At 42.1% G+C, this 13247-nt stretch overlaps 1 protein-coding gene across 3 annotated transcripts in view; it reads left to right on the forward strand.

Annotated features, from left to right (window-relative positions):
• GPN1 (GPN-loop GTPase 1) overlaps nt 1-13000 on the forward strand; it is a 13149-nt gene extending 149 nt beyond the window's left edge. Inside the window, exons 2-16 of one of the 3 annotated variants that reach the window (XM_041405225.1) lie at nt 1-270; nt 355-448; nt 1200-1239; nt 2352-2424; nt 3133-3170; nt 3712-3790; nt 3891-3985; nt 5594-5639; nt 7606-7752; nt 9712-9794; nt 10273-10312; nt 11017-11107; nt 11569-11679; nt 12265-12374; nt 12452-13000. The exon at nt 1-270 is cut by the window's left edge and continues 2 nt beyond it. In XM_041405225.1, coding sequence (XP_041261159.1) covers nt 1-270; nt 355-448; nt 1200-1239; nt 2352-2424; nt 3133-3170; nt 3712-3790; nt 3891-3985; nt 5594-5639; nt 7606-7752; nt 9712-9794; nt 10273-10312; nt 11017-11107; nt 11569-11679; nt 12265-12356 — 1299 coding nt within the window. In that variant the 3' untranslated portion in view covers nt 12357-12374; nt 12452-13000. The remainder of the gene's footprint in view (nt 271-354; nt 449-1199; nt 1240-2351; nt 2425-3132; nt 3171-3711; nt 3791-3890; nt 3986-5593; nt 5640-7605; nt 7753-9711; nt 9795-10272; nt 10313-11016; nt 11108-11568; nt 11680-12264; nt 12375-12451) is intronic. The other 2 variants (XM_041405224.1, XM_041405226.1) reach the window with 2 other exon arrangements.
• The last annotated feature ends 247 nt before the right edge of the window (nt 13001-13247 follow it).

The raw sequence follows: 13247 nt of genomic DNA on the forward strand, positions 1-13247 counted from the left end.
CGCTGCTGGTGTTGTGGCGCGCCCGGGGCCGCGCCGGGCCGTGCAGCGCGGGGAGTCCGCGCGGGCCCGCGGAGCGTCCCGGGCGGCAGCGGGGCCACAACCGGATCCGTGTGCGTCACGTCGGGGCCAAAGCCGCCCCCCGCCCCGGAAGGACAAGTGGGCTCTGGGAATATGGCAGCGGCATCGGCGGCGGCAGCGGCTGCCGCCGCCGCTCCGGTGTGTGTGCTGGTGCTGGGTATGGCCGGCTCTGGAAAAACCACCTTCGTGCAGGTGAGAGGCTGCGGGAGTCGCGGGGGGTCGCCGGTTGCCCCCGGGGCTGCCCAGCGGGGCTGACGCCTCCCCGTGTCTCCGCAGCGCCTGGCCGCCCACCTGCACGGGCAGCGCTGCCCTCCGTACGTGATCAACCTGGACCCTGCCGTGCACAGCCTGCCCTTCCCCGCCAACATCGGTGAGCGCTGCGCCCCGCGGGACGGGGGCCCAGGCCGGACGAGCGGCCTGGGTCTGCCAGGAGGGAGCAGGGCCTTCACCGGAGACAGAGTCGGTTCGCGGAGAGTGCTTTTCACGTGTTCCGCGGGAGCGAATACGTGACAGAAAACAAGCTGGGCTGCTTGTGTTCCCTTAAGAGAGGCCAAGTTCTAATAAAAGGACTTGAGGACTATTTTTAAAAAATTGTAGGTCTTTTCTCCAAACAGTGGTTAATTTGGGTATTTTTAGAACCAAAGCCATTCTTTCAATGCGTCTGTACATTTCTTATGTCATCTGGTGTGATTGGAGGTGTTTGGGTTCTGGAGGCTTTTTTTTTGTCAATAATGAAAGGATTAGCAGATTTGATCTGGTTCCCTACCTACAAATAAATATGCTATCAACAAACAGCTTTAAAGCACTTTAAAAGATATTAACTTTAGAGAAAACATTTTAGCGGTAGAACAGATCTTATGTTTAGCTGTTCCAAAGAGCATATGAGTCCCTAGTTTTGTGACAATCCTGTCTCTTACCCTCTGTGAAGGACGCCAGCCAGCCTTCCCAGAGGATAAGAAAGACAGTGTGGGTGCACAAGTTGTTTAGCTGCTGTCAGGGGAATGACTGGAGTGTCCTGGTGCTGGATCTCTAGTAACACAGACAGATTGGTAGATGTGCTTTGTTAGCTGATCGTGACCAGCTGGGCGTTGGAAAACTGCTTATGTGTCTATCTCCCCTAGATATCAGGGACACCGTGAAGTACAAAGAAGTCATGAAACAGTATCCTTTTTTTTGTCTGAATAATGATATTTGAAATGTCAAGTTTTTGAAAATAATCTGTTGCGTGAACAGTGTGTTAAGGGGCAGGAAGGTGGGGGGGATTGCAGTAATGCAGTGTTGCATGAAGATCAAGAGGTTTTGACTGTGTACTTCTTGCATGTGATATTAGGAATGTGTGTTCTACAAGATTTGGCACTCAGGTGATTTTCGTCTGTGCTAAAAATGATTTTGCCTAACAGTAAATTTTTACAAGCAATAGGGACTCTGCCATTTTGTTTAGTTTTGTTTTTTGTTTTTGTGGAAGCCAGCAGTCTTTTCCCCATGTTTTAACTAGTTTAATTTTATTTGTCATAAATAAATATGGAAATTCCTACTTGCCTGTAGTAGATGGAGAAAATGATTTCTCCATTTGGCCGTAATCAAAGCACTGTTGTCTCTCTGAATCTCAGAGACATGGGAGTGTTTGCTGTTGCTCACAGTGTTGCTGGCTGTAGTGCAGTAACATTATGCTAAAGTGGCTGCACTTCCAGAGAGCTGTGGAGGTCCTTGGTCTCTTATGTAATAGCTTGTGCAGATGGAGACAGCACACAGCCTTTGGTTTTGACTTGTGAGTATGACTCTTAAATTTAATACTTTAGACAAGAATAAAGGTGGTGGGGGATAGGATTCTTGATTTTGGCTTTTGTTTTATTTGGGGTTACCAGCAGAACGTCCTAAATATAAGTTTCAAATTAATATGTAAGTGCATTATTTGCTTCATTGCATTTGTTAGCCATTACTGGAGTTTCTGTGCCTTGTTAATAAGGGCCTGAGGAGTATGTTTGGGTATTGAGAGTAGTGATAGAGAAAACAGTGTTATGAGTCAATGCTGGTTCTTGTGCAGTTAAAACACAAATAGCAGGGAGAAGCCACGTAGCCCCTCTTGCTTCTGCCAGTCACACGTGTTTGGGTAAGAGAGTATTTGTTACCCTGCCAAGTGACTTACAGAGGTGTATTAATCGTGTATCGGGGCTGTTGTCCTTTGATCTCAAGGCATCCAGAGTGCATCTGTTGTCAGAGTTGACAAAGACGACCTATGGGGTCTGTGTAACCATCTGCTTTCCTAAATGAAGCATCAGATATGGGCTGGGCCCAAACGGCGGAATAGTGACCTCACTCAATCTCTTTGCTACAAGATTTGACCAGGTACGAGGTGGTTTCTGTGTGCTGTTCCATGACGTGTGCTGGAGATGGGGGTTTTGTGTGTGTCCAGTCACAGGGGGCACTGTGTAGTCTTCTCATATTTCTGGGGAGTTATCCTCCATACAGAACCACGTATTCTACAGTGCTGTCAGAGCACATTAGCTTTCATATGAGAGATTGTTTTAAAGTAAAATAAAGAAGGCACAGGTCCAGAACATCCTTCAGTCTTTGTATAGGATTGTTGTTGCAGCATATTTCCTATAAAATCTTTCATGTGGGTGCTCAGGTTTAGAAGTAGGGAAGCTCACTTCTGGAAACCTGTTAAATTTTCCTGGGGCTATTTGATAATTGACAGCCCTCCTAAATCATAGCACTAAATCAGTTCTGGGATGGGGACTGGTGTCAGATGATCGCTTTATGAAGAGGCATGGAACAACTGCCTTTAGTTTAGTGAGGTACTAATTTCTTTAGCCAGGTACTAGAACATGCACAAAATCAAGATTGTCTTTAACCTATGCAGGATCTGAGCATTTTTCACCACTCCTTAGTAAGGCATTTTCACACTCTGAAAAGCATAAAGACTTTAACCTTTTGATTTTCACCTGTAGTTGTGCAAGTTTCTGCTATGTGTGTAGTTTCTGCTATGAAATGAAGATGAAAGTTTCCTGTTGTGAGCCTAAATGCAAAATATACTTCTGCTTTTTCAATCAGGTGATGAAGTTTATTGAAAAAAGACAAAATGCATCCAAGTGAGTACATTCTACTGAGTTGTGCTTGTCTGGGATCATTGTGGGAAAATTGCAAAATTCTAAAAAGGTTCTCAGAATGTTTTCTAGTTGTCTTTTTCAGCCTTGTTATAAATTTTATGTGGAAAGTGGCATAGAATGGATAAACTAGATTTTCTTTACATACATAAAAATAAAGCCTGCTTATTACAGTCCTGCTTTTCTTGTCTTCCATTAGACTATCATTTCTGCTCACACTTTTCAAAATAGACAGCAATTAATTATTTTTTTGAAGATTTTGCACTACTAACTGTCTGGCAAATTGATGCCTTCAACTCGTGAGAAATGTGTAGCACGTGGGATTATACGCTTCCTAGTTACAAAATTCACACAGGAGATTTTCAGGCATGCCTATAAATCTTGTCAGTGTTTGGGAGAAGCTTTTCTCATCTGTTTAGAATAATCATGTCATTTGCCATTGTATGCTGGTAATAATCTAGTCAGAACAGGACCTTGTGCTTAACTAATTTTCCTTTATTGTTGTTTGGGGGTAACTTCTTACCAGGTATGTTATTATTGACACACCAGGGCAAATTGAGGTATTTACTTGGTCAGCATCAGGAACCATCATAACTGAGGCCTTGGTAAGTGCTTTTTGCATGACTGGACAGTGAAGCTGTGTGAATGACCTGGCTGTTGAGCAGTGAGTTTCTAATCAAACTGTCTCTGACTTGGTGTTCCCAGGCCTCCTCTTTCCCTTCAGTTGTTGTCTATGTGATGGACACCTCTCGCAGTACTAACCCTATCACCTTTATGTCCAACATGCTCTATGCCTGCAGGTAAGAAAGGCTGTAAATGCAGCCCATCTGCTTCAATTGCTGTGTCTCTTTAGTAGTTACTTTTGAGGGGAATAATGGAATAGTTTGGATCTAAAGGGACCTTTAAAGGCCATCTAGTCCATGCACTCTTCCATGGGCAGGGACACTTTCCCCTAGACCACGTTGGTCCATCCAACCTGGACACTTCCAGGGATGGGGAACCACAGCTTCCCTGTGCAGTGTGCTCCAATATCTCTCTGCTGTCATCATGAAAAATTTTGTCAGCCTGTCTCTTTCAGCTTAAAACCATTATCCCTTGTCCTGTCACTAGAAGCCTTGGTAAAAAATCACTCTCCATTTTTCTTTAAAAATCTCTTTGTATACTGAAAAGCTGCAATAAAGCTTCCATAAAGCCTTTTCCAGGATGAACAATCCCAACTCTCTGCCCTATCTCCATAGGAGAGTCCTCTAATAGTTTTCATGGTCTCCTGTGGGCCCACTTTACTGCTCCACATCTTTCTTGTATCCTGGTTTCCAGAGCTGGATGAAGTGCTCCAGGTGGGATGAGAACAGAGTGAAAAAGGAGACTCACCTTACTCACCCTGCTGCCCATGCTGCTCTTGGTGCAGCCCAGGGTGTCTCATATCCACTACGGGCTTGGTTATTCTCTTAGTGATTTTGTCATTGAAAAAGCAGCATAAATTAGGTGCCAGTGGACATATGGAGGTCATTGGCTCAAAACTCCCACTGAAAGCATTAAATAATCCATGAGACCTTGGTGTGGTGAATGCTGCTTACAAGAGATTTAACATTGCCTGTTGCGTATAAACACATTTATCTAAGATGTGTCAAGATAGTCTAGTTTAAGTTCCTTCTTGTAAACACATTGATACTTTAAGAGATTTTTCAAGATTTGTTTTGAGTTCAGCATAGCAATGAGTTCTTGATTTATTGTATTCTTTCTCATACATGAATTTATCTCTTCTTCTTTCCTGTTAAATCAGGGACTAAACACCTATAGAATGATCAGCATAGCTAGAGCTGTCATAATTCATGGTAAATATTGGTAAAAGATTTTCAAAAACCCTTGCAATCCTTGTATCAAGATCAGGAGCTGTATCACTGTAATAGTGTGCAAAATATGTCTTGCTGCATGCTGCATTTTCTGACGTTAGTTTGAGCAAAAGGTGAACACGTATACAGTGAAATAAATGTGTGAGCTCTTGTGTTGAGGTAGTTTTTCCTTTTAGATGTTCTGTGTTACTTGAATTCATTGCTCAGTTCACAATCTCTCAGAACTTGTGGTCTGAGTCAAATGCAAAATGCAAAGGTAGTTAAAAACTGGGATCTGAGAGACAGAAAATGGTAACCAAAATCAACTGGGTCTGTCAGAGATTTTCTGCCTCTCAGATGTGTGCTTACATCTTGGGGAAGCATATTTTGTTCAACGATTATAAGCAGGAACTGGGTGAAAATTACATTCTGATTGCTGCAAAAGAAAATAATTTTCTTTTGATGTCAAATGTATTCAGTTTTGCATAAGTCTTGTCTGCCTTATGCTTAACATGCTTTCCATTCTAGTGAGTTTTAAATTAATGTTAAACTTTCATTTTGTGTCTCCCTGCCCAGTATCCTGTACAAGACAAAGCTACCTTTCATCGTAGTTATGAACAAAGTAAGTCAAAGCTCTGATTTCCATTTCCTAGTGGGACATTGTTCTGCTTAGCTTCTTTGGTGTGGTGTCTTTGTTTTACCACTATAATAGGTTTTTCTAGAAAAGAGAGACTGGGAGGGGGCTGCAGGCTGCCAGCCAAATCTAAAAGGGGCACAAGTATAGCCAGGAATGGGCAGTTGCACCCAAAACAGGACACCAACACTTTGAAGCACGTTTGGGACCTTAAGCCTGGGCTATAGGGACACTTAACCCTGTAAGGTAAGACAGAGGACATTAGAGAGTCTGGTCTTACACACCCCGTTTCCACATGGCATTGGTCTTTGTTACTGTTCCTACCCAGCAGCAGGCTAATGACCCACAGGGGGAGCGGTGTAACACCTGCGTGTTTGGAGAAAGGAGTCCCATGTACTGTACCAGGCAAAACTCAGCAGGAGTTGTTTGATCGAGTGTTTGCTGGGAGGCAGAATCCTAGAGATAGTCTAGAGATACACATCCACTGCCATGTAGTGCACTCACAGTCTTAAAGGAGTGCTTTTGAGTTTAACAGCTGTCTCTTCAAACATAATCATTTCAGATATTGAAAGAATCCCATTAGATTTGTGGTGTGAGTGCTGCTGCCCACGGACATAATTTGTACTTGTATCCCCAGCACAGCAGGCTCTCTGCACACACGTTTCCCACAGGCCGTGCCTTTACTGTGCCATTTTAGTGTTCGTGTCTGCTGTGCCCCCGCTCCACCCGTCTGCCCAGCAACCCAAACCCTGTTTTGAGACCTGCTTGCTTACTGAGCAAGGTTTTGTACGCTGCTTTCTCTCTAACTCCAGACAGTAATTTTAGAGTCAGCTTCAAAGTTTTTGGGGATTTTTTTCCATCGAAAAAGACACAAGGTAGGAAAATCGTTCTCTCTTAAGAAAGTGCCTCTTTTGAAAGACTAAGAGTGGGACTTGATCGTTAGGAAAGGTAGGCCTGAGGCTTAGTATTCCTAACTTCAAACCTCATTTTAATTTAATGTTTGCCTTCGCTAAAGAGTAAAGGCAACAGCATTTTAAGAACTTCTAACAAAATGTAATTAAGTTTAGTTTTTTCAAATTGACTCTTGACAAGAATCCTGGGCAACTTATAGATGTGCAGTGACAAACAGATTTTAGAATTTTAAGATTTGCAGAGGGGAAAAAGAAAGGAATTTGTAGAGATGATTTTATTTTATTTATAAAATTTCAAGTACTCAGGCTTTGGCCCTTGGTGGATTCAGTTCTGTCTTAAATCTTGTGAGTAATACTAGGCAATACTTTATCTTTCTCCTTCCCATTGGTGCAGGGAAATGAAACATACCAGAGTTTTAGGCACCTCATATTGTGCTGAGAGTGGATATGCCTGTGGTAAGATGTTGATGAAACTTTTGAATAGACTGTTTGCCTATGAGTCCATGTAAAAGTGCGGAACTGTCTCACCTGTTTGTGTCCATTGTTGTGCACTGAGTTTGGGTTGTAACCTCCTTGGGTCGGAGCACAGCTGGTGTTTAGAGACCTCATCCTTGGGCTGCTGCCCAGTGTGGAAGTGACACCTGCTCCCCCAGCTCCCAGGCAATCAAGAAAGCTTGGGATTTCAGTGGGGGCCGCTCTTGCCTGGCCTCATACGATTTGCTATTTGCACTGTAAACTTTATTGTACAGTGTGCAGGGTTTGAAAGCTCCTTTGCAGTAAGTTGTAGAAGGCTTTAGACCTGCTAGTGTTCCTTAAACAGTCATTGCCTTCTTAAACCTGAATGGTTGTGTGTCTTCTTTCCAGGTATTCATGTAGTTGATTTGATAGAAACAGAGCTTGAGAAACTTCAGACCAGGGCTGAGTATTTTGAAAAGATTAACATTTTGAAAATAAGCCTAATATATTTTGGTTTTTTTTATTTGTCCACTTAACAGCCTACAGCTAAGATTATTATTGCTGAATACTTTCCCTTCTCCTTCCAGACTGACATAATCGACCACAGTTTCGCAGTGGAATGGATGCAGGACTTTGAGACTTTTCAGGATGCCCTGAATCAAGAGACCTCCTATGTCAGTAACCTGACTCGTTCCATGAGTTTAGTATTGGATGAATTTTACAGTTCACTGAAGGTAAGAATCTTGTTTTTGTTTATTACCTCTCATCAAAGCCTGGAGAAAGCTCAAGAATAATGTTTTTGATGTAGGGTGGGAGTAGAGTGTAAGGTTCACTGGTGGTCAGGGAAAGGAAAAGAGGCAATAGACAAAAGTGAAATACAGGAAACTATGTTTAAGTAGAAGAGGAAAAAATTACTTCATTTTTACTGATAGAGAACTGGAACAGATGGTCCAGAGAAATTGTGAAGTCTCCACCCTTGGAGACAGACCAAGTTATGAAGCAACCTGTTCTAGTTAATTCTGCTTTGTGGGCAGAGAAGCTGGACTAGATGATCTCCAGAGGTATCACCCAATCCTAACCATTCTGTCTTTCTGTAAAGGGTCTTTGCACTGCCCTTTCGAACTGTAGTCTGTTGAGAATTTGCTGATTTGAACACAGTAACTTCAGTAACTTGTCACGCTGATTGGCAGCCCTGAATAATTCAATATTGTGATTAATCATGAGAAGAAAGCGAAGACAGGCTGGTGAGAGGCAGCATTCTTTGTTGCAGCATTTCCTATCTGAGGCAATTTTCCTTGTTCAGAAAGTGTGTAGTGCAGTTGTGCAATTTAGTACACATGAACAGTGGAAAGAATCTCAAACCCAAACAAACATCCTCTCCCCCCCGCCCCCCCATATTTGCTCGGGCAAGAAGAAGTTGGGGTTTTTTTCTCACTTAACCAGGTTTTGAGAAGACAAAGTAATCCAGTTCCTCAGGAAACCCTGTGTATTGGAGGCTGTTACTGTTCCCCTAGTCTATTCAAAAGGTTTCAGCTAATTGTGTTTGCCATTAGCTTTTACTAAAGAAAAAGCAAGCTTCCTTGGCTTTATGTGTATTAAAAGAAAGAAAATAAGTGATTCCATTCAGATAGATAATGTAGCCAGATGTAATGTACGTGTTCTATGTGGAACCATATACAGAATTTCGGAAGGGATTGTAGTGGTACCATATACAGAATTAAAGTACTTCATGTTCCTTATTTGTTAATTAGGTCATATTTCTCTGCATGTCAGAACACTGGACTGGAGAGCAGGTCATGTGATGATTGTAGCATAGACTGCAGCTTGTACTTCAATGCAGGGAAAGTGTAAATATTAACATATGTCAGCATATAGTAATACTTAAAATCCTTTGGAGAGCTGTCTCATGTTTGCTGTATTAATGACCAAGCGCAAGGCTGTATTGGAAAAAGTCTTCCAATTTGTTAGTGAGTAGTTGAGACTGTCTTGCTTTTGAAAAAGAGGAAGAATTTTTGTTAGAAGATGATCGATTCTGGCTAGTAATAGTGCTAATGAAATGTATTTTTAGGTAATTGACTTAACACAGACAGAACAAATGGCCAGAGGTGTAATGATAGACAAGTCCAAGTTAGGAAAGAGATGTGCATTTAAAAATGTATTGCTGCAGTAACTGATTGAATTCTCCACCTCTTGCTGTTCTGGGGTTGGACTGTGTGGCCTAGTGTGATGTGGCTAAATACAAAGTATTAGATGTAGCCAGAAGGTCAGTTGTTGATTTTGCTAATTCTAATACACTGATACATATTAACTACTTACAACCCTAGGTGCAGATTGGATTATTAATAGTGAATAAGTAAGTGACAGAAAGACCTGACTTTTTCTTGAAATGCCCAACTTGTCAAAAAAGCAAGCCCCCTTCCCTAAAGAAACACCCTGAAAATACTGCAACAACTCACCAAACAGAAAACCAGCAGCACCCAAAAGACAGAGGTAACAAACATGAACAGCAAGTGGACAAAGAGTTTGAAAGCAGGATGGATAGAAGCAGAAGTGGTACTGCACATTCTTGTGCCACTGTGCTGATTAAATGGCTATTGTTAGGTTTAGACTAGTAATTATTTGTTAGGTTTTTTTGGTTTTTTGTTAGAGTGGTTCAGTTACTCTGCAGTTGTAGTGTGTGGTTTCTTTTGCAGGTGGTTGGTGTTTCTGCGGTGCTCGGCACAGGACTGGATGAGTTTTTTATCCAGCTTTCTAAAGCTGTAGATGAATACGAGAGGTAAGGCCATAGTCAGCCCAGTGAACACTTCCTGAAGGTACTGATTTGTAACTCCTTTGATTTGAAGGACTTTACACCTTCCTTAGCCAAGGTAGTTTAGGGTTTTTAATAAACTTCAAGCATCAGCGTAAAAAGTGGCAGTGTAAAGGAACTCTTCAGAGATGAAATTTTGTGTTTGCTGTTCAGTGAAAAAGCAAAAGCTATCTGTGCCATTAAATGTGTGAAGGAATATTTTTTTCTCTAATTCTGTACAGGAAGTTTGAACTCTTGCTGTTTCAATGAAGTATGTTCACCTATTTTGCATCCATTGGTTTCAGAATCCAAATCTGGGTAAAAAGTACTGTTAGTCCTTCTGAAATGTCTCTCAAACATGAAAGCCTTGAGAAAACTTTTTTTGGGGTAGAAGAAACCTCTGAGATGATCCTTAGTTAATATAAATCATGCATTGATTCAGACTGAGTGCACTCTATCTTTTCAGAGAGTATCGTCCAGAATATGAACGCCTGAGAAAAACACTAGTAAGTGGTTTTGGCTGTTGTACACCTGGATGGAGTATCTTGAGGTCACTTTTATGCACACAATTGCCTTTATGTTGAGAGGGTCTAACATTTCATTTACTAGTCCTGCTCAGTGTGGGAAAACTCCTGTCCTGAAGAAGTCTGCTATCTGCTTTTTTTTTCCTAGATGTGGTGGAGCATATCTTTGCAAGAATAAAGATGTTTTCTAAAACACATATTGTTTGCTGCTTTAGTGCTAATATTTAAGCTAATTGTGCGAAAATGATTGGGAAATAGTTTTGTATCTTCCATTCAGAAGGATAGAGAGTTCTTGAAAATAAATTCTCGAGTGATGTGTCGAGGCTATCCTTGTATCTTCCTCTACCAGTGAAGTGTACTAGTTTGACTTAAACAGTAACAGAGACTGATCTGCAGTGCCAAAATCAGTAGCTCTGCTTACCTTGAGTCCTGGCTGTCCAAAGTTCTCTGCAGGCACAGCTGCACTGAGTTTGGTTCCTGATGTTTCTGTAAATGTTCTAGAAGTCTGCCATACTGGAGGTTGCTGTCTGTGTTTGGTCAAAAGTTCTGTGTAACCTTAATTGTAATATGAGATCTGCTCAGTGACTTGCACTCTGGCTGGAGGACAGATGTTGGGTTTGGATGAGGTTACTTTCCTATGATATTTTAAATGTTCTCAGAATCCACATGTAACTCTTTATCTACAGGAGGAAGCTCAAGAGAAACAAAAGAGAGAGCAGCTGGAACACTTGTGGAAGGACATGGGCAGTGTGTGTGTGCAGGGCAGCACACTGACAGGTACCTCACCAGGAAGATCAAGTTCACTGCAGGAGTTTTCTGAAGAGTTTGTGTTGAGAAGTGCTTCTTTGTTCCCACAGCAAAAGTGTGAAAGCAGCTCCATATTAGAGAAGTGAGGCTTTAGTTCCTGTGGGATTGGCCACACTTAGCTATTCCTCTATCAGTCACAGGCGTGCAGGAAACCCTGCTGTGCAGCTAAAGCAGCAGACATAGTAAAAATAATAAGGTACTTTAGAAAAGGTGAAACAGATTAGAATATGGGAGATCTGTGCTATTGGCTGCACTGTTCCTTACAGGTATGTGCTGATGAAGTCTGTCCTGTGCCTTTGGGATCCACAAGCAGTTTTCTGTCCTTTCAGAGCAGTTAATTGTTGTGTTTATGTGCAGATAAGTCATCAGTGTTAACAATACCTTACCTTTAGCAAGCTGGTTTGTGTACAACCATTTCTTTTCCCTTCGAGGACCTGATGATGCTTCTGCAATGGGTCCTTCTGAGCTAATCCTTACACGAGGAGCTCTCAATGAAGAGGAAGAAGAGAGGGAGAGTGATACTGACGACATTGACCATGAAGGTAGGGGAATAAGGCCTGAAACTGACTATCTAGTCAGGAAGTCCCCTCTGTATTTCATTACCTGGGTGGACTGTAAAGAGAGCCTAGAAAACAAGCAAACAGTCACCTAAATATATGTGTCAGAATCCATAGCAGAAGCAATGCTTGGTCAGTGCTAACACTCTCCCACCTCTGTGAGAGTTCAATTGTAAGTTTTCTATGTAAGTAATTAATAGGTGTATAACACACATAAATCAGAGAACCCCTTAGGCTTGAGGCACACAGTGACCTCTGAACCTGATTGATTCCCAGCTGTTTTATCATCTCTTTGACCTTACAGTTTCTGCCCCTGGCTGTGGCTTTTGCTGTGACTATGGTCTTGGAGCAATCTTCTAAGTTCTTAGAGGGTGATTTTCCGCTTCTATAGCTCACAGGCTTAATCTTCATTCTTTTCCTGTTCCATTGGTGTTTCGGATCACTTCTTTCCTTTGCCCTGTAATGTAGTTGAAGATCCAACAGATGTTTTATGTTGTTCTGACTATCCTGACTCTAGCTTTTGTCAGTAACAGAGGTGGAATAGTGCTGAACTGTCGTTTCTTCCCTCAGTGACTGAGGAGAGTCATGAAGAACCAGCCTTCAGAAACTTCATGCAAGACATGCGGATGAAATGCCAGAGAAAAAGCAACCTGAATGAATGAGACATTCACAAACAGAAGGTTTGGAAGGAACAGCATAAAGAAACTTGCATGGAACCATGCATGAAGACTAACTTATGAACTGCTTCCTCTGATAGATTTTTATTTCTCTTTCTGCAGTAACTGTTGGTCATGTGAGTTAAAGATCTTGGAGCCAACTGACTGCTCAGTTCACCATCTGCCACCGTGGCTTCCTGAAGCTGAGGGAATCAGATAGCAGTTTCTTCCAGATTCTTCAGATCTATCTGTTGAGAGCTTATATTTTGAGCTCTGGTAGCTTTAGTATCTGCAGCGCTAACTGGTCCCCAGAAACGTGTTCCATTCGCATGTGCAGCAGAGGGTCTGCTGCAGCCAGGGCACAAGTGATGCTGTACTGAATTTTATCAATCTACTTACTGTGTGACGGTTTGGCTTGTATTAAATATATTTTATGTACTAACAAATGTGTGATAATAACAGAAGGAAATTTAATTTTAAGCACTGTTCTAAAGTGAGACTTTTTTCTCTGTGCTTACAGCCCATCTGTATGGATGTGCAGCAAATGCATCTTAATTACATTATACAGACATGGTACAGATGCCTCCCAGGAAAATCCTGAGCAGAGAAAGTTCCCAGGATGGAAAGTGATAAAAAGTCTCTAGCTTGAATTGGCTGAGAGCAGAAATGCATGTGGTTATATACTGGCTGCATATATCCCTAGCAGAGGCATTTCCATAGGTGGGTACTTACTTGGAATATAGACAAATGCTTAGAGACTGGCTAATACTTATTTTTCATGGCAGGCACTTGCAGTTTAGCAGTCTGGCCCCTGAATCTTTGGGATTTTCTCCTCCACACAAAGGGCTGGCCTCGCTGGGTAGGTCTCTGAGTGGAAGTCTGGCACAGGTTAGCTAG

Source organism: Onychostruthus taczanowskii, unplaced genomic scaffold (assembly GCF_017590055.1).
Source record: "Onychostruthus taczanowskii isolate IOZ18803 unplaced genomic scaffold, ASM1759005v1 scaffold227, whole genome shotgun sequence".
Taxonomy (NCBI): Eukaryota; Metazoa; Chordata; class Aves; order Passeriformes; family Passeridae; genus Onychostruthus; species Onychostruthus taczanowskii.